Source organism: Saccharomyces kudriavzevii, assembly GCF_947243775.1.
Source record: "Saccharomyces kudriavzevii IFO 1802 strain IFO1802 genome assembly, chromosome: 12".
Lineage (NCBI taxonomy): Eukaryota > Fungi > Ascomycota > Saccharomycetes > Saccharomycetales > Saccharomycetaceae > Saccharomyces > Saccharomyces kudriavzevii.
Genome location: NC_079283.1, coordinates 156,329 through 178,921, shown reverse-complemented (window position 1 = coordinate 178,921; position 22,593 = coordinate 156,329). Strand labels below are relative to the sequence as shown.

Below are 22,593 nucleotides of genomic sequence, written 5' to 3'. Positions count from 1 at the left end.
TTTTCAAAACTATATCTAGAATCGTTGGAAAACGCCTGGCTATCTTTAAGATTCCGGTGGTGGTACCTGTACGACAAGGAAATGGTAAATAAGCTGCTTGATGGGGTTCAGCGATTGGTGAGCGTGATAATTCTTACCTCGTTTATGACAGGGTTATTCATATTGTCATTATGGAACAACTATGTAACGGTCCATTTTCAACACAAGAATGACCCAAGGGATACCAGAAGTTCCAGAACCAAGATTCATCCAAGCGACAAGAAGAAGAAACGGCCAGCACGTCATTCTCGGCCTCTGTCAATATCTTCTGCCACACCTTTAGATTTGGAACAGGACCAAGAAAACAACATCGAATATGATCGTACCGTGTCGAGCAAGCTCTCCACGACCAGCAACGCCTCCCTATCCGGGGAAGGTGATGCTAGTAATAGTATTAAACTGGAAACAAATGTGAGTCAGGCTCCATATGCTGCTGAGAATCCATTTCAAAATATCGCACTTGCCGAGGATACTAGACTGGTACCTGATCTGAAGTACTATTATAAGGAATACGGTATTGATATCGAAGAATTTGAAGTAGAGACGGACGATGGGTTCATCATTGATTTATGGCATTTCAAGCCGAGATTGAATGATCATGCAGAAGAGGCAAAGCGCGAACCCATTTTGTTGTTGCATGGTCTTTTACAAAGCTGTGGGGCATTTGCATCTTCAGGTAGAAAATCTTTAGCGTATTTTCTTTATGAATCCGGGTTTGACATTTGGTTGGGTAATAACAGATGTGGGTTACATGCTAAGTGGAACATGAAAAAGTTAGGTAATGATCATTCCAAAAAATGGGACTGGGATATGGATCAGATGGTTCAGTACGATTTAAAGGCACTTGTAACTCACGTACTGGATAGTACTGGGTATGCTAAATTATCGCTTGTGGCACATTCGCAAGGTACAACACAAGGATTCATGGGGCTTGTTAATGGTGAAAAACTATACGCAAGCGATTTTAAATTAGTGGATAAGCTAGAAAATTTCGTCGCTTTGGCACCAGCAGTTTACCCTGGACCTTTACTAGATGAAAAAGCATTTGTGAGGCTAATGGCGAATGGTATTGATTCCCCATGGTACTTCGGTAGAAGATCATTTATACCTTTGATGATGACCATGAGAAAGTTGATGGTTGGCACCAAGGTTTTTTCTTTCCTTTCCTACATCATGTTCAACTACTTATTTGATTGGAATGATGTTTTATGGGATAGAATCTTGAGAGACCGAAACTTTTTATTTTCACCAGTTCACATTTCAGTCAAACTAATGCAATGGTGGCTGTCGCCTCTTCCCAACAAGTTAAGTTTTAAGAAAGGTGCAGGCAAAATTTTTCCCGATAAGAAGACTTGGTTTCCTATTGCCAAGAATGATGACGATAGTGGTACTAATTTGAACAACAACAGCTTGCACTTAAATTCGAAAAGACAAAACAGTGAGGATTTTCCACACATCATAATGTTTATTCCGAAGCAAGACAGGCTGGTGGACGGCGAGCGATTGATTAATCATTTTATAAATCATGAAGCTAATGCAGTGTACAAACTTTGGTATATCGAGGAGTATTCGCATCTGGACGTTTTATGGGCGCATGACGTCATTGATAGAATTGGCAAACCAATGATAGAGAATATGAGGTTTCCTAGTGCAAAGTAATTGTAATCCTCATTTTTTAATTATTTTTTTTTTTGTTTTCTGCATAGGAGAAGGGAATGAGTTCATGAAAGGGGGTGAGAGAAAGGCATATTATAGATATGTATAAATATTTATTATAAATATGCTAGTGTATACGGATAAGTGTATCGATAGGTGTTACACGTAAAGTACAATTGATACATGTAATAGCAACAATTAATTCATTAGTTTATAAATATCCGGTGAGATTTTCTGTATAAAAATGGAAAACATGAGTTGGACCAAAATAAAATTCGATTGAAAGAGAGAAAAAAAAATAATAAAAAGAGCCTGCTTTTTATGTTGCTGCACAATCTTATATCGTTACATCTAACACACTTCCCACGTCCAGGACATTTTTTGATGAAAGGTCTTCTAAAAGTGGGATAATATCCAGTAACTCGTTGTCATGAGAGTCTGAAAACCAAGAGGATATTGGGACAGCATGTTGTGGGTGGAAAATATAGGAGGCCGGTGAATTGTCTAGGATAATTGTTTCCGACAGCGGTCTTCCAATCTGTGATAAGTTCTTGATGTAGTTACCTTCGTAGTTGTAGCAAGCCTCTCTGAATAGCCGGTGGTGAATAGTTCCGTTAGGATCCAGTGTATCTAAAAGAGGGTTTGCATACCTCGAGACACTTGCCGTGAAGACGACAACCTCGTATACTTGACTCACTCTGTGCAAAAACTCGTCAACGCCCGGTCTCTTAATGACATAGACATTATGAACCTGGTCGTCAATTTCCACGGGCAAAACGAAATCAGCAGTTTGCATGTACTTAAAGGAAGAATGCACCAAAGTTTCGTCCAAATCTAAGATCAGGCATTTCTTCTGTTGGAATTCCTGCAACTTCGGTGGCAGCAGAGTATTGTAGCCGGGAGCATGGTATTGTTCTTGCTGCAAATGCGTCAAGTCGGAAAAGTCCTCTTCTGCAGTGGGCATCAACTTTAAGTTAGTATCAGGGCTGCCGGCCAAATATTGGGGATCTATTGTTTCTTGGACAACCTGATACTGACTCTGCTGTGGCGTTTCGTCGATAATACTCGAATTTCTATCTGCGTCAACGTTATATTCGTGAATGACATGGTCCTGCTTTTCTTTCGCTTCGTCGTCTTCCTCTTCTCCGGCATTGTTGACTTCTGTCATCTCCACGTCTCCTTCATTGTAGTCTTCGTACTCTTTCTCCTCGTCGTACGACCCGTCGGAGTGGTTTTTCGATAACGGCCCCAGCCTTCCATTGTTGTTGTTTCCATTGTCTTGGTTCGCCTTGGCACCCGCATTGCTGCCTAGATCAGCACTGGGTGAAAGGATCTGTGGTGTAGAATATTGCATCTTATCACCTTTTGGAGTAACCTTCTGCTTCCGGCTCGGATTTTGTGCCTGGATTTGGTTGTGCTTGCGGTTGCGATTGTGATGAATCTCTGGTTGCTCGCGTTGACGATGCGTTTTGGAAGTATCTGAAGAGCAGCAAAGTATATTCGCTATAAATCCCATCTGATGATGATGATCCGAAAAATACACCCTAAACTCTACAAACAGAGAAAAAGGAACTACTTCACTTCGTTTCTGTTGCCTTACGCCGAAGAATCAATCGAAAGAACTCAGAAAGCAGCACTTGGCCCGAAGACAAATCTATTCTAGTTTCAATTCTCTTTAAAAAAGGGAGAACGAAGAAAATATGCAAATCAAGCGATACTTCGTTGGTTTCTTTTATGCGCTGCAAAAAAGAAGATGTCAAATCTTTAAACTATGGAAAAATAAAGCTAGTTGGTAGCCACCCTCGAGCCAATGATCTATCTAAAGTACTTGCCACTGTATTACAGCTGTCATAAAGCTTCTTTTTATCAGTTCCTTAAACTTTGAAAGTTAGAGTCGTCTAAAAAAACTAAAAAAAGAAAGAAGTACAACCCTTTTTTGTTGAGGGTTTTATATCATTTTGTTTAGGTGTATTAAAGCGTTTTTCTCTCCAAGTCTTTAGGTCTTTATATTTATTCAAGGGCTAATGAGGGCTAAAATGAAAAGAAAGATAAAAAAGAAAGTCAATAATAATAGTAATTATATTGAAAAAGGCTATAGTGGATAAAAGGCTTGCTGGTAAGAAGGCTTGATATTATACACGCCGTCAGTAAAGTAGCTGAAACAAACGATAGCAAGGGGCGATTATGAAGATTCAAGCGGGCCAATTGGGTCTGGACGACAACGGTGTGTCGGAACTGCTACCGGACACACACAACGAAACCTCATCACAAACGCAAAATATCACGCCAATGTTTAAATTGGGCAACTTTGAAAGCCCTGTGCTCAAAGAGCTGTCCCGGCGAACGGTGAATAAAGAGCTGGAGACGCAGAGAATCATGACAAGCGCGATTGCGTTTGCACTTTGGAACCTCCTGATGAAGTTTATTAGGTTCTTTCGGGACAACACCCATGTCGGAACACAGTTTTGCAATAGGTTGTCCAGAATCCATCTGTACTTGTTAACCTTTCATGCGGTGAAGCAGGTCAACATCATATACTATTCGACGTTTAGCTGGTTGACCGCAGAACTTGTTGACTATTTGTTCCAGCTGGCGATCTCACTCAATATACTGTTCTCATTGTGGAAGCTCTTATCCACGGTCAACGTCAGTGATTTGAATTTGACTAGAAAGCAGAGGAGGCTCTTGGGTGTGGACATACAGCCACTCGTCAACGATGGCCTGCAACCACAACAGCCGCATTACGTTTCCACTTCCAGGACTAACAAACCAGTACAAAACAAAACGCATATCCCTCGGACCAGCACTAAAAATCACCCAGCATATCTCTTTAGGGGCCTGGAGACACCTCTAAAAGCAAGACAAAGAGAAACAGCAGCGGAACGAGCAAACCTGTATTCTCATTCCGCACTCACGAAGAACGTCTTTGGCAATCTACAGAGAGACGACGGTACCAGTAACACGTTATTGGGAGCTTATAGTAACAATAACGATAGTAACTCGCCGCACACACCTGTAACTAGAAAGGGCTACATTCCAAGTAGTAAATACGCATACATGATGAACTCGCAGACTCCAAGGGGGAAAATATAAGAATAATAAGAATAATCTAAAAGTTTTCTGGAGCTATTTTTTTTTTATATCTCATTTGTAGTTTACATATATTTAGTGGTATCTGTTACCAATAGTCAGGAAATAAGTATCTTAATTTCTCTAGAGTTTCTTTGGACATGGCCTCCGGTTTGGTAGAAATAGATTTTTTGATGGAACCGTGCAGCCCATCGCCAGTGTGCATGAACTCGGGTATTTCCTTGGCCATGGTCACAATGATCTTGGAGGCCAAGAGATTCGCATTGCGCCCATTGTTTGTTAAGTTACCGATAACCGTTTCTACGGTAACAGGCTCTGCCTCGTCTCTCCACGCATCATAGTCGGTAGACATGCAGATCATCTGGTAAGGCAGCTCACACTCACGTGCCAGCTTGGCTTCAGGGATAACACTCATGTTGATAACATGGCCACCAAACATCCTGTACATCTTGGATTCAGCACGCGTGGAGAACTGTGGGCCTTCCATACAAACAACGGTCATGTCTTTGTCGTAATGCAAATGGCATGGTTCCTCGGATTCAGGGTTTGTTATCGAATCCTTGAATTGATAGATATACTCTGCAAATTTTTGAGAGAATGGCTGTCCAAATCCAACGTGGCCAACTAAGCCTTCGTCGTTGAAGTACGAGGAATGTCTTATACCCTTGGTTCTGTCAATGATTTGTTGCGGTAGCACAAAATCTCTAGGCTTGATATGGGGCTGCAATGAACCCACAGCGCTGAATGAAAGCACAGCTTTGCAATTCAGATTCTTTAGAGCTGCCATGTTGGCCCTGAATGGAACTTTAGTGGGTGGATATTCGTGGCTGACACCATGTCTGGCGATGAAGGCAACGTGGAAATGACTATTGGTACCAACGAACTGTGAGATCGTGACCGGTGAGGATGTGGTGCCCCATGGTGTTAACATGGGTGGTAGCAATGCAATGGGCTCTAGACAGTCCATATTATATAAACCTGTGCCTCCAATAATCCCCAGATCAACAGTTCCTTCGAAAATGCTTGGTAATTCTGATTTCGTCATAACTTTACTTAGTTTTAACTTCTTAGCCACAGCAATCGTGCTCTTAATCCGGTTCATTTAAGCTCACCTCATCTCGAAGTAGCTTTTTTTTTTGTTCTTTTGAATTTTTTCTTCTTTTTCCTCTTTTTTGCTTTCTTTTCACATGGCTGCCAGCAAGGTTTGCTACAATAGAGCTGATGTGATATAATGAAATAGCACCATTGCGGGCATTATTCATCAATGGAACTCACATCTGACTCCATCTGCGTAGAGGCATGTTCCACAGACGTAAGAGGCCTTTTGATACAAGGTATTCCGGCTATGGTAGCAAAAAATTAAAGTTGCAGTATTCTGATATCCTACCTGACTTCAGACCATCCGGCCTATTGGAGCTGGATTCTAATAATAAGGAGGGTATAGCTTTGAAGCATGTGGAGCCGCAAGACGCTATTTCTCCAGATGAGTACATGGATAGGTTGGGCTTGGATCCGCGAGATAGGACTGTCTATGAACTGATAGTGTACAGAAAGAATGACAAGGATAAGATGCCGTGGAAAAGATATGATTTGAATGAGAAGAGCTGTTATTTAGTCGGTCGTGAGCTGGGTCGCAGTCTGGACGCGGCTTCTGACGATAGGAAGGAAACGGTGGTCGCAGATATAGGTATACCCGAAGAAACATCATCGAAGCAACACTGCGTTATCCAGTTTAGAAACGTTCACAATGCTTTGAAATGCTATGTCATGGATTTGGACTCCTCCAATGGCACCTGCTTGAATAAAGTTGTGGCGCCTAGGGCCAGGTACATAGAACTACGAAGTGGTGATGTCCTGACCCTTACGGAATTCGAAGAGGATACGGATTATGAACTTGTTTTTATGAATGTATAAGCATATTTAAAAAAAATTACTTTCAATTTCTCTTTGTTCTTCTTGTTACGCTGGTTCATCGCTGTGAAGTAGCTTGCTCCAATTCATCGATTATGTCCCAAACTATGTCTTCGGCCACTTGTTCTTTGTACAGTGTATCTAGTGTGTTGACTTGCGGCTCTTTGCCAACACAATATTCAGATTTAATTTGATCGAGATATTCCAACTGATTTGCCTCAGTAATTATCCTGGCAGTTCCACCGTTAAAGCAACTGATTGTTGGATAGTAACCTAATTTGTTATTATTCACGTACTTGTTTCTAAGTATCATACCCTTCTTCTTTTTCAGCTGCTTTCTCTTTTTTGCACTGGGTATACTTTTGTCATTGGGCTCTTCACGAGTATCACCATGTTGCCAATACCCAAGATAGAATTTTTCATTATATTGCAATTCACTAAATGGTGGTAAGAACGGTTTTAGGTTTTCAAATGCCTTACCAATGTATCTACCATTTCGATATATAGCCAGAAAGGAATCTTCCAGGTGGTAGTAGTCTTGTCTCTCTCTTTTATCAGAGGAATAATATTCTGGTTTCGTTGCCTTTACATAATCAGTGGCTTCAAAGAATAACTGATTTTTGTATCTAATGGCGATTTGGTCACGAACAACATCGTCATATTCAATATCTTCCAATAATGCCCTTTGAAATTCCTTATTTGTTGTCTCCAGTTTCAATTTTTTCCTTGAAAGCCCGTTTTCGGTTTCTTCTCTCCATGGTTCATTCATAGTATCCATATGCGAATTCAACGCAAGAATTCTTCCCTTGGTAAATTCTTTAGCTTGTTTGATTTGTGTTTCGATACTGGGAAGCTTCAAGAAAAACCCAATTTTATCACCTTCTTTCAGCGGAAGCCCATTTTCCAGGACGCAATTTAATTTCCCCTCATGAATAGATTCTAACGAAATATCTCTGACACCATAGCCGTACGCATCAAACCCAATTGGCGCCTCTAAGCTGGCCTCTCTTCTGCAAACTCCAAACCGTAGATGTGGGGTGTCATTCACCTGCCTGAATATTTTTTCGTATACGCCACTTCGTACTTCATTCACTGAATCATCAATCTCACGTGTGCACTTCCCGTTGCCCCCATGAATTATCTCTACTTCCCAATATGTCATTCCTTCTTTGATGCAGACATCGCTTCGTGCAGTTCGCCAGCCGTATTGGTTCGGAACACTAACCAAGTCGTTCCTATCTCGAGCAATTGATAATCCTTCAGATCTATCCATCACGCTTATTCCAGAATGATCAAACGGGTATTCTGTACAGCCATACCCTAGGATGGTAAAATAGGGATTTGCAGAACATGGCCTGTAAACAAAGTGTCTTCGATTCAACGGGATATCCTCTGTGCGTACGAAATCAAAATTTGTACTCTGGACTGATGATTTAATTTGGTGTGTCGGTTCCAGCAGAGGTAAATCAGGTTTTTTCCGTTCTTGCAGATCCTGGGGAGCATTTTTGTAAACAATATCGGTACTCTCCTGGTAAGGTATAATGCCTAATTTCATCTTATAAGATTTTAATTGTTTTCCTTCCTTAAACTTGGGCCTATCTTCGATGTAAGTCCTTTGTTTAACCTTTTTAAAGTTTCAATTATTCATTCTCTTTTTTTTACGGCGATGAGCTCGATTGAATATTCACAGTACCAAAAATGAAAAATTTAGCTATTCAAAATGGTCATTTACTTTATTTACACAGATGTGACTCTGTAAAATATACAATACATACTAAAATGATGATTAAGTCATGAAGCAGAGAAATATCAATGCAAAAAAAAGCAATAGAACGCATTTACCTAGAATAGATGGTTCTCCTAATATAGGATTTTCCAAATCTAGAACTGCATGCAAACGATGTCGTTTAAAAAAAATCAAATGTGATCAGGAGTTTCCCAGTTGCAAAAGATGTGCAAACTTAGAGGTACCGTGTGTTTCCTTAGATCCGGCCACTGGAAAGGATGTACCCAGATCTTATGTCTGTTTTTTAGAAGATAGATTGGCTGCGATGATGCGTATGTTGAAAGAACGCGGTGTAGATCCTATGCAAGTACAGGGGAGTATTCCTGCTACAAGTGACGATGAGCCCTTTGATTTGAAAAAATATAATTCAGTCGCATCTTTGGGGCAAGCGGGGCTGCTGCCACACGATGGTTTATTAGCAGACTATTTAGTTCAAAATAGAGCTTCGAAAAGCGAAAAGATAGGGACCTCATCGAATATGAGTGTAGGACAGAAAGAGTTTTCAATGGACTCTAAAAGAGAAGGCAGTTGTTCTTTCCTACCTGAAACAAGGGGCCCGATTACTACCGACGCAAGAGCTGAAGAACTGCATCAGTCTAATAAAGAGATCAATGCACTGGGTACAATAAACGGAGGTAGTTTTAACTCCTTTTTAGGAGATTCATCCGGCATCTCATTCGCAAGGTTGGTGTTCACGGCAACTAACTTCCGACAAGATTCAGGAGATGATGTATTCGATGAAGACATAAAGCAAAGAGAACAGAAGTATAAAGAGTATGTTGAGGCTGAAAATAGCCTCAAGTTTGATCCATTGGAACTACCTCCGCGTCACGTTGCTGAAGTTATGATATCTAGATTTTTTGTGGATACCAATTCGCAACTGCCCTTGCTGCATAGGGAACTGTTTTTGAGAAAGTATTTTGAACCTATCTATGGGCCATGGAATTCCGATATTACGTTGGCTTCTGACAAGACAAATATCAATACAGAGTTTGAAATCCCAGTAACCAGTACTTTTGCTTCGCATACTGAACAAAAACATGGAAATAATAACAATAAAATTAACAGATTTTCTTCTGAAAATGTTCCTTGGTATAACACTTGGAAATTCTTACAAGGGGACAATATGAGCTCAAAAGTTGAACTACCAACAGAACTTCACATACCCTACTTTTTTCTAAACATTATATTTGCTATTGGACATGCTACGCAAGTGCTTAAATCAGACATTACTACAGTTGCCACATATAAAAGACGCGCTGTTGGATATATTACATCTTTATTCTCGTCTTCAGACAGATTGGAAGCATTGGCAGGCACTTTGCTGATGGTAATTTACTCGATAATGAGACCAAATATTCCGGGCGTCTGGTATACCATGGGTTCTGTACTAAGATTGACTGTTGATCTGGGATTGCACTCAGAAAAAATTAATAAAAACTATGATGCATTCACGAGAGAAGTTCGCAGGCGACTATTTTGGTGCGTTTATTCCTTAGATCGGCAGATTTGCTCTTATTTCGGTCGACCTTTTGGCATCCCCGAAGAAAGTATAACTACAAGATATCCTAGTCTTTTGGACGATTCATTCATCACGCTGACTAATCAGGATGTTGATGATTACTCAGATCTGCCAAACGCGAATCCATCATCAAAAGTCATCGCACTGGCTATGTTTAAAATAAGAAGAATACAAGCTAACATTGTGAGGATACTTTACGCGCCTGGTGCAGAATTGCCAAGAAAGTTTACGGACCTTGAGAGTTGGCGAATTGAAACTCACAATGAACTTGAACGTTGGTTTCACATGGAAGTCCCTAAGAATTTTGATATAATGAATTGCAAATTCAATAGCACCTGGTTTGAGCTTAACTATCATTACTCGAAGAGCATTCTTTACGGCCTTTCTCCTAAATGCCCCACTTTGAATGATACCGCCTTCAAAATTGTTCTTGACAGTACGAAGGGCACCATAGATGTATTTCACAATCTTTGTACCAATGAAAAAATAGGCTATACGTGGGTTGCCGTTCATAATATGTTCATGACAGGCATGACTTATCTTTATGTGAATTTCTATTCAAAAAACAACATAAACGATTCTCATGAGAAAGTCTCCGAGTACACTGACAAAGTATTGACAGTTTTAAAGAATTTGATAGGCTTTTGTGAATCTGCGAAGACCTGTTACACCAGCTACAAAATTTTGTCATCAGTTGTGGTAAAGCTAAAATTCATGCAACTGAATGAAGACCATGGAATTTTATCCGACGCTAATACCCTAACGGCTCAGACAAGGTTTAGGCTGAGTTACAGCAAAATAACTGATGTTCCTGACTGTGATAATAGCACATGCGATCACAAAGCCCCTGATAAGAGCGATTGTGAGGATAGAGCACCATTTGATATACCCTTAGAAGAATTTTTCACTGAATTGGAAAAATATAATAATTTTTCCCAAAATGATGCTTTAGATGTGAATGAAAATAATCCAGTGATAAATGACGATGACTGTATGAACAGTTCTTCTGCAGTGAACACCCAATTGAATAACAATAATCAAGATATTATGGATATTCTTTTTCAGGTTACTTCAGGGTCCGTATGGGACGAATTTTTTGTCAGATCTGGTAATGGGAACGAAGGCGAGTCTTCTTATGAATTCAGCAAGGTAAATAACACTGGATCGAATGATAGCTCTAAGTGAGAACCCAAAGAGTCGCAAAGGAGGACCTGCTGTTGGAGACAATGATTTTATGCTTCATATTGTAGTTTTTGTAAAAAAAAAGTAGATATTTCATTTCAATGCGTAGAGGACATATTAAGTACATTGATGAATTTGTGGCTTTTATTGGTGGCTTTTCCAATTGAATACGTAAGGAAAAACTTCACAGATCGAAGTCAATATATACTTACGTAGCAATTGATAAATTACCATATCAATGATATTTGGGACTAGATTGCATGTTTTTTACGTCAAGTAAAACTCTTCTTCCGCAGACTGCATCCACAAAATGAAGAATCAACAATCTAATAAATAGCCCAGTTGTTTTGCATGGCAAAACAGACGTTTCAATAACGTATTAATGTTAAATAATTGATTTTTAATGTGGGATAAATGTTTGATTGCTAAGTGTAGGGGAATATATTATATGTAAGCTTAAAATAACAATTTCTTTTAACGTGTTCTCGTAACACCATAGAGGCTCTTCGGAACTTTTCGTTTTACACCTACACCTTTTATTTCATCAAAGTACCGTTTCGCCAGATTCTTGCCAAAAACCAAGAATATTTTTCTATAAAACAAACCACAGGCATTACATAACGTCACTTCTCCATCCGGACCCTCCCTCCATTGTGGAGAAGTCTTTACTACAGCACACTGGGGACATCTCCTGGTGATTCCCCTTCTCTTTTGGGCATTCTGTTGGGCAAAAGTCCCATTACTTGTATTGGTATATAGGGACCCACCGATGGATTTAGTACAGGATTTTGAATGTGGGTGAAGCTTTCCAACAGCTAATCCCTCTCCGACTGGGTTCAGCAATGATTCGATCGAGATTTTTTTGTATTCTTGATGACACAAAGTTTTAATATTCATAGCAATTTCTTTTTTATCGTTGCTGTGTTCTAATTTCAACGGTAATAATTACTTTAGCTTCAAGAAAAATGGTTTAAACCAAGTAAAGTGCAGTCTAAATTCATTTCGAAGTACTTCTAGTCTTATAACTATGAATTCAAAAGAGCGGCGAAGGGGCAATTAGAGCCAGGCTCGATCATTTATTCCTGTTTATTTAATTTTGAATCATAGACCCTTAAAAAACATAGATATGACTGAAGAGGAGGTTTCGAAGCTCAAGCCCAATATTTGATTTTGCGTGGCCTTGAATGAAATACTCTAGCCCATTTTCTGTGGCAGTGGCCGGCGGCTAAATTGGCCATTGCAACCTGTTGTCTGCGTTTTGTGTGGCATATTTGCCAAGAAAAAAAGGGTCTTTTATGCGGCACTACGTTTTTATGTATTTGAGGAGGAAAAAGTACAGTGTGTTAGGGGTTTCTTGATGGCTTTCACCGGGTATAATGTTGTTTAAACCCGTGAGAGTTTTAAAGGAGTGATAGTGCAAAGTGTGACTAAGCATATGCTTACTACACGAAGCATATACCTATTCTTCAAGGAAGAAAAAGGGAGCTAGTTTATTGACTCCTTGAGGCGCTTCGAAGGACGCTGGTAAAACCTTTAGAATTCTATTTACCCATTATTTTAGTGACAATAGTGTAAAATTGGACTTATAGAGTAAAGGTGGAAATTCTATGCGCTACGACGCTGTTGGAAATTCTATGTGCTACTACGCTGTTGGATAACTCGATTATTATTCTGAATGTGGTTAAACCGTTGAGTGCTTGCAGTGGAGGAAATACTACTTCCCCTGATTCTAAAGTGTGGCGCTATTGATTCTCGGAGACCCTTTTTTCAGGGCGGCTCTTGGCAAAAAGAAATACCAGAAAAATTCGAAAAATTGATGCCATGCCAAATCATGATGAAGGGCGTACTTCGAGATAGAACGTATAAAAATAGGGCAATTCCAGAAATTCATCACATCACTGACTCCTAGGTCTGGAGCAAATTCAATGAACAAGGATATAAACTCCCAAACGTTAAAAATGAAAACTGTTCACTACAAAGAAATCACCCATCAACAATACCTCCAACTGCAACCTGATCAACAGGAAAAATATCTGACTTTATGTCAAAAAGATTTTGAGAGAGAGACTGAAAGAATCGCATTTGAACGCCAAGGGGGAGTACCTGGAATTGCCAAAAAAGTGGCGCAAAACGAAGTCGCTTGGTTTGATCGTATTACTACCTGGTCGTATATGAATGCGTATATTCCCAAATATAGCAGAAAGAGAAATCTTTTTAAGATTGATATGACAAAAATTCCAAATGTTGGAGAATACTGAAAAAATTCATTTTGCAACGTTGATTCAAGTTCCCAATCTATTATACCATTCTACCGTAATCATATTAGAGTACGAATAACATAGTATTATTCATATACATATACATTCTAAGAAAATCTTAATTTTTTATACTTGTTGAATTGAGCTCACTAAAGCGGAGAAAGCAATGGAGAGTTCCAATAGCTTACAACACCTATTAATGAACAGATTGACTTGATATTTCCCTTTTGTCCTGGCAATCAAGCTCTATGCCGCATTCTTTGTTGCTTCGATGCAAGAAGCAACCAATTGCAAAATCTTTTCATTATGTGCACTGAATTGTGGTATTATTCCCTCAGGCAATGGCACCGTGCCTACTGGGATCTTCATCGTGACTCCACCTACCACATTCATCTTCAACCCCTGTAGAACCTCTTGCAGTTGGCTATTACACTTATTGCCGCCATGACCGCCGTAACTTATCACCATAGCAGCTTTCCCGCACCATTCATGGTAAATACGATCGATTGCGTTTTTCAAAGCGGCTGGATAGCCCCAGTTGTATTGAGGTGTGACGAAAATAACAATGTCCAATGCATTTACTATGCGGCTCCATGATCGAGTTTTGCAGTCCGCATAGTCATTCACACTCTTTACGTGAGCCGGTATCAATTCGTCGTCATCTTCATATAAAGGTAACGCAATCTGTTGTAAGTCTACTGTTTGCAGCTCAACCTTTTCACTGAATAATTCTCCGTTATCTTCAATTGTAGCTTTTACGTATGCTGCAATTTCGGGACATATCCTCTTAGCCCTGACGGAACCCATTATAATGCCTACTTTCATCTTTAATGCCTTTACCACCAAGTAGTCAGCCACTTTTTTTTATCAGTAATGCCTTTACAAAGTTTCGTAATTTCTTTGATTAACACTTTATTTTAACTTGTTTCAAATTACCTTTTTAGACATCCCTACATACGGAATAGCGGCAAATAAATAGTTTAAAGGCAAGATAAGAGATATTGTTAGCTTTCGTACGGGACCGTTTCGTGTTATATCATATCCATGGAATAATATAATGCTTAGCCGGTAGTGAGCCTCTTTTATTACTACCTCATCACCACAGACTAAAGGGACAAAATAGCTTGCCGGCAACATACTGGAACAAATGGGAATCAGCATATCAGTGACAGATGCGTGTAACTGCGCACTTTTTTTGACGATTCTAGGGATTTCATTTAAGGATAATTGTATCATGCATAATGAATATACTCCAGCAATGCGAATAAATATCAAGCCGCTGCTACACTATTAATCGATGGATAGTTGATTCTACTTCCAAAAGTCTTGGTGGAAGCTTTGTATTACCATTGCATTGAGCGTTATCAGACATTCACATATCATAATGGGCACACATTTGTCTCGCTTGTGGACCGAACCAATAGGTTGGCCGTCATTCCTTCATTGTAAATCACAGTGTTCCTGCCAATTGGGTAATGTGAGGTACTCGTCCACTGCTTCAGACAACGTAGCCACGTAAGCGAGTTCCTCTGGGAAATAGTCATCATTTTATGATGTGAAACGTCAGCACATAACCAAAAAATATGTGGCAGCGTACTGTAATGCCTTTAAGTTCCGTGGTGTTAATGGTTGTTCTATTGTTGTATACGGCTAACCCGTTGCCCATATCTGTAGCAACTATAGTGGAGTTAAGGAATCCAAATAACTGCAAGCAGCGTAATATACTCCTAGCATCAGTCAATGTAGTGTTATCTCCTTCAAATGGTGGTTCTGTAACTTGAAAGGTTACGCTTGCTGTAATGCAGCCAATAAACAAGACCAATGTGCTTACGGACAGGGTTCATTTGCATATTTTTCAGGTTGAATCTCTGGCTTTTTCAATTGTTTTACTTCGCGTTGATGATGTGGGTGTTTAATATACAAAGATCTATTATTTTTTGCATATTTTGTTGCTTTTAATATATTTTACTGTAGGAGCAGTATTCCGGGTCGTCCGATTCTTATACTAAGAAGTGTAGTGTTCATAATTGTTAGCGTTAATCGGGAATAGAACAGAACTTTCCTGACCTATACGAATTATACTTTAGTATACAATCTGAAAGTTTCAGATAGCTAAGATGGTTACTGATGTAAGTAGTGATTAATGCATTTGTTCAAACGTATCGTGTATTGGAAAGAACTCACATTGCGGCTGAAACTCGTCTTGTTAGGATGTTTAAATAGGCGCGTTCTACAGAGAAGGCCTCGTTCTCCGCAATTAAAGCATGAACGGTGACAGGAGCATATAACTTGAAGTCTTTTCTTTTATTCGTTGTTACCACCATTCGAGTGTTTTGGTCGGGTTTGAAATTTCTGTCCTGAGGGTGTCTAGACTACACAGCCTTGATCTCCATTGCGTCTGGATCGGCGCTGAATACGGACCTCTGGCGAGATCCATTTGATTATGGAATGACCGTATCATCCATCTTTTCGGCTCGATAAGCCATTTCCTTAGCATCATGGAGAGTAGTAGGGCTTCTGATCCTTTTCAGATTTAGTTGGCAATTACTCTCTTAAGTAATAGTCCTGACTATAACTCAGTTGTTGTCGTTGCTCTTCCAGCCACTTAGCCTGGCTCAAAAATAACATTTCCACAAGTAACAAGGCAACTTGGCCGAGTGGTTAAGGCGAAAGATTAGAAATCTTTTGGGCTCTGCCCGCGCAGGTTCAAATCCTGCAGTTGTCGTTATTTTTTCCCCTTTTTTTGGAACCTAATATGATAGGAAAAGATGAGCGAGTGGTAATGAGAATTGAACAATAATCTTCCAAGGCTGTTCACCTTTTTCAAGAGGATCGCAAAAAAAAAGTGTATGAGCCAGCTCGTGGTGGATTTAAAATGCTTGAAAAATAAGATAGCAAGGAAGTACGATGTCATTCATAAAATTAATGATGGAAACAAGAAATTAGACGGTATTCATCCATCTGAAAGATTTAGAATTGTTGTTCGATTTGTAGATTTCTTGTTCTGTGAGTCAGATGAAGAACGTACTGATGGTTTTTTCTGTAAAGTGGTCGTGAGGAATCTTCGCTGTCTCAGTGTAAAAAATAGCGAAGAAGAAATGTGCTTATATATGTGTGAAAGGTTATTTTCGACCCATAAAAATGATTTTATATTGATAGATGGACAGGTATTGGACATTCGAGTTGGTGCGTGGTATGGGGCATACCAAAGCCCCCCAGTATTTGAAATTATTAGTTTCAAGATTCTATCAGAGAGGGATGTCTGCGATTTCTTTGAATTTGTCCGATCACCAATCGGTGAGAAGTTTCTAAACATTTCTAATCTCTAGGTTAACTAAGTCAGTTTAAAGAGCTAATATATTGTGTTATTCTACTAGGCTAAATTATATAATATTTCTGATAAAAATGTAAGAGGACCCTTGAAAATTTTTATTGTGTAATGTGATGTAATGTAATAATAGTATACAGGTGATTCTTATTTATCCCATTAAATAAGTATAAGAAGGAAGAGAAATTGAAGTTAATTCTTGTTTTATTTAAAAAGCAATTTTCTTTATGTTTCTTCTTTTGTTCTTTAGCAAGATCTTTTGCTTTTCTAATTGTTCTTCCTCTTCTTCATCACTGTCGATTTCCATATCTTCCTCTTCTTCTTCAGATTCTGATTCGACTCTTTCTTGTTCCTTGGCCAGTTTTCTGGCAATTTCAACCTCTCTGATTCTCAGTAACTCGGGGTTAGATTCAACTAATTTCTTATCTCTCAAGAAGTCCTTTTCTTTATTACCTCTCATTCTATTCTTATAGAAGGCTCTCTCACGTTTCTGTCTGATGTCTTCGATTCTGGCCATGGCCTTCAAAGTTGTGGCAACTAATTCTCTATTGTATCTAACAGGAACATTTCTTCTTTGGGCGAAAGTCAGGGTAGAGTCGACAGCCAATTCTTTACCAGCAGCCTTTCTGAAAGCTTTAGTCCATTTTAGTTTTCTTGGGTTACGACGTTGCTTGAAAGCCTTGTGACACTTCGAACGACAGAATCTAAATTCCTTAGCATCGTTACGTACAAACATGATACCGTGACCTGGATAACATGGCGATGAGCAAAAATGACATTGATAAATTCTCATTTCTTATTTATTAAATATAATTTTCCTTTTCCTTTTGATCTCTGACTGCAAATTACGAGGGCAATGATAACAATAACAACAACTCACGCTCGGATAATAATATTTTCTAAATACAAATCTAGGAAACTAACTATTATGTCAATGATGAAGGATTGGCAACTACTGCAAGTAGGAGTTGAAGTGAGATGAGATGAGATGAGTTTAGAAATACATTTTCAAAAAAGATGAGTGAAAATTTTTCACTCCGCTGAGTTCGAGGCGAGCGGGCAAAAAATCTAAATAGCGAGAATCGGACAAACGTAAAAGCCATTTGAATCAAAATGGGACTCATATGGCAAAGACCTTTGAAGTTGAGGGAGGACAAATAACAGTGAGGTCTGCACGTCTTCGTCGGCACACCATAATTTAACACACCGCACAAAACACGTATACGCTTACAACACTATGAGCTCCCAAGGTAATATTGCCAACTCTATTGAAGCACCACAACTGCCCATTCCCGGCCAAACCAATGGGTCTTCAAATGTTAATGTTGGCGGAACTGGGCTGAATACTGGTGTCCCTGGTGGTCTTCAAGGCCAAAAGACTGGAATGGATCTTTATTTTGACCAAGCTTTGAACTACATGGGGGAACACCCTGTTATAACAGGTTTCGGAGCCTTTTTAACTTTATATTTCACAGCTGGTGCATACAAATCGATATCGAAGGGACTTAACGGTGGTAAGTCCGCTAGTGCCTTTCTGAAAGGTGGATTCGATCCAAAGATGAATTCGAAAGAGGCTTTGCAGATCTTGAATTTAACAGAAAATACATTGTCCAAGAAGAAGTTGAAAGAAGTTCATAGAAAAATCATGTTAGCTAATCATCCAGATAAGGGCGGTTCTCCATTTTTGGCTACTAAAATAAACGAAGCTAAGGATTTTTTGGAGAAAAGGGGTATAAGTAAATGAGGATAGCGACAAGAACCCAAATGAGTTATTAAAATTGCATATATACCTAACACAAGTCGTGCAAACTTCGAGTCGTGCTCATTTCCACGTCATTCAGTAATTAAAATAACTCGAGTAATCAAAATGTTTGTATAGATAGGTCTTGTAAATAACACAGAACGCTATGTATTTTAGTTTAAAGAACGTATACACCATCTGTGACTAGCAATGAATCGCAACGATCACAGTTTTTACTTACATGCGTAATATAATGTTTAAAACAATCAATATGCCAAATTTGAGGGGGACAGTTCTCCCCCGTTTCATCATCTTCATCTCGACACGCTTCATTGCCGCATCTAACACCTTGAAGGGCCAACTTATGGCAATTCTGGCACGTATTTAAGTTGTATGTGGAGGTTAAGTACTCTTCTAGTTCTGCTATGCACCGAAGATCGATACCAAACTTTCCCTTTTTAGTTCTGTAGAACCATTTTAGCTCACATAATCGGAGCAGTAACTCTTCAATCTCCATAGCCGTCAATTCTTGAAATTGCAGGAGATCGGTGGACCCTACAGTAAAACTACTAAACTTTACCCATTTCTTGAGATTGGAGTCCCCTGTGGCTTCCGCGAGGATACGGCTGACCTCCTTCACGATAACCGAAGTATCTGATGCTGAGCCTTCGATGACGATCTCTCCGTTGATCATGAATTGCTCTATGGCCCATTTAACGAACTCCATCTCGTTTTGATTAAACCTGGAGGCTAACCTGGTCTCCTCCGTGGACGCTAAGTTGACATAGACAAAAAATCGACTACTCTCTGGTAGAACCATCGGCTGTAGATCTGTTGTACTGTCCTCATGATCACGTACAGTTGTATTATTCTCGAAAAGCGAAAGATTCTGCTTATTCTTCAAAGTCACCGCGTTTCTACCAATCCCGTGGTTGATTCGAATGATCTTATAGCCCAAAACGTTTAATTTTACGTTAATGGCGTTTATGTGATCATTTAGCTTATCAGTCCACTGCTCGGTCGACCATTTGGAAGCATCCGTCTCCAATTTCATTAGGGCTAGAATCAAATTGTTTTCATGACAAATACCTCTTGCAGACAAAATATACTGCAGTAAGTACCTTGTAGCATCTGCCGTGGCAGTCGTAGAGACCCGCTCTTGATATGCCTCCATTGAACACGGCTACTACTATATCACTACTTCCTCTGGTACCGGATTTGAACCGCTCAAATATATCGCTATTATTATTATTATACCTTTAAGAGAAGGCATTTCTTTTTTTTAAGAGCTTTTGCCCTAATAAACTTTTTCTTAAAATTTCTAAACCCTGTCGTTTATTTAGATACCCTATTTTTTATTTTCAGCCTTCCAAAGCCCTAAAAGCGCCCCTGGATCGAAGTTTTTGACTTTTTTTTAGTGAATTTAGCACTTGCTATATAGTTATAAATAGGCTTGGTTGCCTTTTTGTAGACAATGACTGCGCCATAATTAGTTGAGCTGTGGTGAACTGGCTGGTGGCATTGCTTATTTGGAAAGTTAACGTACTTAAAAGTAGTTTTAGACCCAAAAATAACGTCTGTTTTAGGTACTTTTTCGGCCGTTATCTACAGGAAAGATCTAAAAAGGTCTGCACTAGGCCAAAAATAGTTGATTTGAAAGAAAAAGCAAGAGATGCTTAATTCCGCATTGTTATGGAAGGTTTGGCTGCGAATAGACAACTCGACTGACGAAGTGAACCAGCCAATTGCTGTGCAGTTCGATGAAATAGACACTATTGATGATTTGAAGAGTAGGTTTTTTCAAAGACTAAGTTCAACCCGATGGCGTGAAATTAATGACAATGCCTCCATTGCTATAGGTCTATACGCGCCCAAGTTGGAAAGTCAAGGTGATATTAGTAATAGCAAAAGCATTTATGATAATGGTGATAATGGCAACGTCAATACTTTTGATAGTAGTAACACTAAGAATTGTACGAGTTCCACTACTGGAGCATTTGGTCTTACAAAGGATTCCGCGAGGGACAAGAATGTACTCCAGCATCCTAAACCTACCCAGAAAAGAGGAGCGTTATACGAAGCCTTTGCCGCTGCGCCAACAGTGGCCATGGCTATTAATGCAGATTTTTCTCACAACGAGGCACCATCACCAGGTCCGCAAAGGCCATATTCTACTAGTCCGAAACAGCTTCCAGCAACGGCTAAGAGTCCCTTACTGCGATTTGCCTCTGTTTCACCGTACCCTAAATTTTACTCGGATAATCATGTTATGGCGCCAACAGGTCTCACATATGTCTCACCTCATAATAAAACCAAATATGCAAGACCTTTAATGAGAAAAGGTTTGAATTATAAAACTGAATCTGTCAATGATTCCACTTACAAAATCATCTTTGAACCAGATGAATTGGCCATTAACATATATAAGGAACTCTTCGGCACCATGGGCTCTCAGTCTGCGTCGCAGTCCCTGCGAATATTTTCGAATGTTAATTTGCGCCAGGATATACCGCCTTTAGACATTTTGAACGTTGCAGACTATGTCCCTACGAATGACGAAATTTCGCAACAAGCAATTCAACCAATAGATCACAGAGATGTTTGCGTTCTTCACCCAAACAATCAAATCTCTTCTGGGGAACGAGTGAACAACGATAAGGCAGATCTGAAAGATAAGGGTGATGATAGCAACCCCCAGGAATTCAAACTGATAACGGATGAAGAGCAACTAAGAAGAGCATCACAGGAACTGAAGGATGAGGAGAAAGATACTGAGTCACCTTGGCAAGCTATATTGCTGTTGCCAAAGGGTTACAAGGGAGGAATAGATTTCCAGAATAAACCAGTGCCTTGCGCAGATTCGTCTTCCATCAATGAAGATACCATTATTCATCCCGAGTTGGAAGTTGGTCCCGAATCTCCTTCACAACAAAGCGGTCCTCTTGATGAATTCGGGGTGGATATGATTCAATCTATTCCAGAATGTCAAAGAAGGAAAGACGACATTCCACCGGCGTCACCAATATTGATAAACAGTCAAACACCACAGTATTCAGGTTCACTTTATAAGACACCCTTTACTGTTTCGTCACCACCGGATCCCTTACCAAATTTGTTTACTACAACGAGTGAAAAAGTTTTCCCGAAAATCAACGTTCTAATCGTCGAAGATAACGTCATTAACCAAGCAATCCTAGGTTCTTTTTTAAGGAAACATAAAATATCATACAAACTGGCCAAAAATGGGCAAGAAGCTGTCAATATTTGGAAAGAAGGCGGATTGCATTTAATTTTCATGGACTTGCAACTGCCTGTTTTATCTGGTATAGAAGCTGCCAAGCAGATTAGAGATTTTGAAAAACAAAATGGTATAGGCATCCAAAAAGGTCTCAATAATTCACATTCCAACTTTGATAAAGGAACTTCCAAGAAGTTCTCTCAGGCCCCCGTGATCATAGTAGCATTGACCGCATCCAACTCTCAAATGGATAAAAGGAAAGCGCTTCTTTCTGGTTGTAACGACTACTTGACCAAACCAGTAAACCTGCACTGGTTAAGTAAAAAAATAACAGAATGGGGTTGTATGCAAGCACTGATTGACTTTGACAGCTGGAAACAAGGAGAAAGTCGGATGACAGATAGCGTATTGGTCAAATCTCCACAGAAACCTATTGGATGCTCGAACTCTAATTCTTTCAAACAAACGACACCTATCACACCTAATAAGCATAGTCCAGTCAGAAAGAATTTAAATCTTTCGCCGACTCAGATAGAAATGTGAGTTTGATTGTAAGAGAAGAGCACTATATGATGGAATATAGCGATATTCATATGAAATTATTATTAATATTATTGAAGGAGAGATGAATTTGTTCTCATTGAGTAGGGGTATGGTACACTTAGAAACGGCAAGAATTATATTTGAGATCTAGTAAGCACTACTAGTATTCCTTTGCAATAATCACGCCAGCGGGTTGGAAGGGTTGTTTTATAAAAAGATGTAGATATTTATTCACTTAAAAGTTTTTGGTTCTTCACCGTTTGTACTTTATTTTATGATAAAAGATTGATTATGCCATA

The 22,593-nt window shown here is 39.4% G+C and overlaps 15 protein-coding genes and 1 non-coding gene across 16 annotated transcripts; 9 read left to right on the top strand and 7 right to left on the bottom strand.

The window, feature by feature from the left end:
- Positions 1–81: 81 nt before the first annotated feature.
- YEH2 (sterol esterase) lies at positions 82–1,698 on the top strand (the record flags this gene model as incomplete). The annotated part of the gene is made up of 1 exon (XM_056229647.1): positions 82–1,698. The coding sequence occupies one exon, from the start codon at positions 82–84 to the stop codon at positions 1,696–1,698; it is 1,617 nt and encodes a 538-aa protein (XP_056083645.1).
- A 334-nt stretch (positions 1,699–2,032) lies between these two features.
- PSR2 (putative phosphatase) lies at positions 2,033–3,211 on the bottom strand (the record flags this gene model as incomplete). Its single annotated transcript, XM_056229646.1, has 1 exon — positions 2,033–3,211. One exon carries the CDS (start codon positions 3,209–3,211, stop codon positions 2,033–2,035), a length of 1,179 nt encoding a protein of 392 aa, XP_056083644.1.
- Positions 3,212–3,879: 668 nt separating this feature from the next.
- POM34 (Pom34p) lies at positions 3,880–4,788 on the top strand (the record flags this gene model as incomplete). Its single annotated transcript, XM_056229645.1, has 1 exon — positions 3,880–4,788. The coding sequence occupies one exon, from the start codon at positions 3,880–3,882 to the stop codon at positions 4,786–4,788; it is 909 nt and encodes a 302-aa protein (XP_056083643.1).
- Positions 4,789–4,873: 85 nt separating this feature from the next.
- On the bottom strand, positions 4,874–5,887 carry MEU1 (S-methyl-5-thioadenosine phosphorylase; the record flags this gene model as incomplete). Its single annotated transcript, XM_056229644.1, has 1 exon — positions 4,874–5,887. The coding sequence occupies one exon, from the start codon at positions 5,885–5,887 to the stop codon at positions 4,874–4,876; it is 1,014 nt and encodes a 337-aa protein (XP_056083642.1).
- A 197-nt stretch (positions 5,888–6,084) lies between these two features.
- Positions 6,085–6,699, top strand: PML1 (Pml1p; the record flags this gene model as incomplete). Its single annotated transcript, XM_056229643.1, has 1 exon — positions 6,085–6,699. One exon carries the CDS (start codon positions 6,085–6,087, stop codon positions 6,697–6,699), a length of 615 nt encoding a protein of 204 aa, XP_056083641.1.
- Positions 6,700–6,754: 55 nt separating this feature from the next.
- On the bottom strand, positions 6,755–8,251 carry BRE2 (Bre2p; the record flags this gene model as incomplete). Its single annotated transcript, XM_056229642.1, has 1 exon — positions 6,755–8,251. The coding sequence occupies one exon, from the start codon at positions 8,249–8,251 to the stop codon at positions 6,755–6,757; it is 1,497 nt and encodes a 498-aa protein (XP_056083640.1).
- A 238-nt stretch (positions 8,252–8,489) lies between these two features.
- PPR1 (Ppr1p) lies at positions 8,490–11,189 on the top strand (the record flags this gene model as incomplete). Its single annotated transcript, XM_056229641.1, has 1 exon — positions 8,490–11,189. One exon carries the CDS (start codon positions 8,490–8,492, stop codon positions 11,187–11,189), a length of 2,700 nt encoding a protein of 899 aa, XP_056083639.1.
- Positions 11,190–11,660: 471 nt separating this feature from the next.
- Positions 11,661–12,083, bottom strand: GAT3 (Gat3p; the record flags this gene model as incomplete). Its single annotated transcript, XM_056229640.1, has 1 exon — positions 11,661–12,083. The coding sequence occupies one exon, from the start codon at positions 12,081–12,083 to the stop codon at positions 11,661–11,663; it is 423 nt and encodes a 140-aa protein (XP_056083638.1).
- Positions 12,084–13,144: 1,061 nt separating this feature from the next.
- On the top strand, positions 13,145–13,444 carry SKDI12G0680 (uncharacterized protein; the record flags this gene model as incomplete). Its single annotated transcript, XM_056229639.1, has 1 exon — positions 13,145–13,444. One exon carries the CDS (start codon positions 13,145–13,147, stop codon positions 13,442–13,444), a length of 300 nt encoding a protein of 99 aa, XP_056083637.1.
- A 246-nt stretch (positions 13,445–13,690) lies between these two features.
- On the bottom strand, positions 13,691–14,269 carry LOT6 (flavin-dependent quinone reductase; the record flags this gene model as incomplete). Its single annotated transcript, XM_056229638.1, has 1 exon — positions 13,691–14,269. The coding sequence occupies one exon, from the start codon at positions 14,267–14,269 to the stop codon at positions 13,691–13,693; it is 579 nt and encodes a 192-aa protein (XP_056083636.1).
- A 1,818-nt stretch (positions 14,270–16,087) lies between these two features.
- Positions 16,088–16,169, top strand: Skdi_12.trna2S. The gene has a single exon. It is a non-coding gene; the product is annotated as a tRNA-Ser (tRNA).
- A 124-nt stretch (positions 16,170–16,293) lies between these two features.
- On the top strand, positions 16,294–16,773 carry TEN1 (Ten1p; the record flags this gene model as incomplete). Its single annotated transcript, XM_056229636.1, has 1 exon — positions 16,294–16,773. One exon carries the CDS (start codon positions 16,294–16,296, stop codon positions 16,771–16,773), a length of 480 nt encoding a protein of 159 aa, XP_056083635.1.
- Positions 16,774–16,980: 207 nt separating this feature from the next.
- RLP24 (ATPase-activating ribosome biosynthesis protein) lies at positions 16,981–17,565 on the bottom strand (the record flags this gene model as incomplete). Its single annotated transcript, XM_056229635.1, has 1 exon — positions 16,981–17,565. One exon carries the CDS (start codon positions 17,563–17,565, stop codon positions 16,981–16,983), a length of 585 nt encoding a protein of 194 aa, XP_056083634.1.
- A 444-nt stretch (positions 17,566–18,009) lies between these two features.
- On the top strand, positions 18,010–18,516 carry PAM18 (Pam18p; the record flags this gene model as incomplete). Its single annotated transcript, XM_056229634.1, has 1 exon — positions 18,010–18,516. One exon carries the CDS (start codon positions 18,010–18,012, stop codon positions 18,514–18,516), a length of 507 nt encoding a protein of 168 aa, XP_056083633.1.
- Positions 18,517–18,691: 175 nt separating this feature from the next.
- NSE1 (Smc5-Smc6 complex subunit NSE1) lies at positions 18,692–19,687 on the bottom strand (the record flags this gene model as incomplete). Its single annotated transcript, XM_056229633.1, has 1 exon — positions 18,692–19,687. The coding sequence occupies one exon, from the start codon at positions 19,685–19,687 to the stop codon at positions 18,692–18,694; it is 996 nt and encodes a 331-aa protein (XP_056083632.1).
- A 498-nt stretch (positions 19,688–20,185) lies between these two features.
- Positions 20,186–22,294, top strand: SSK1 (mitogen-activated protein kinase kinase kinase SSK1; the record flags this gene model as incomplete). The annotated part of the gene is made up of 1 exon (XM_056229632.1): positions 20,186–22,294. The coding sequence occupies one exon, from the start codon at positions 20,186–20,188 to the stop codon at positions 22,292–22,294; it is 2,109 nt and encodes a 702-aa protein (XP_056083631.1).
- Between the last annotated feature and the right edge of the window lie 299 nt (positions 22,295–22,593).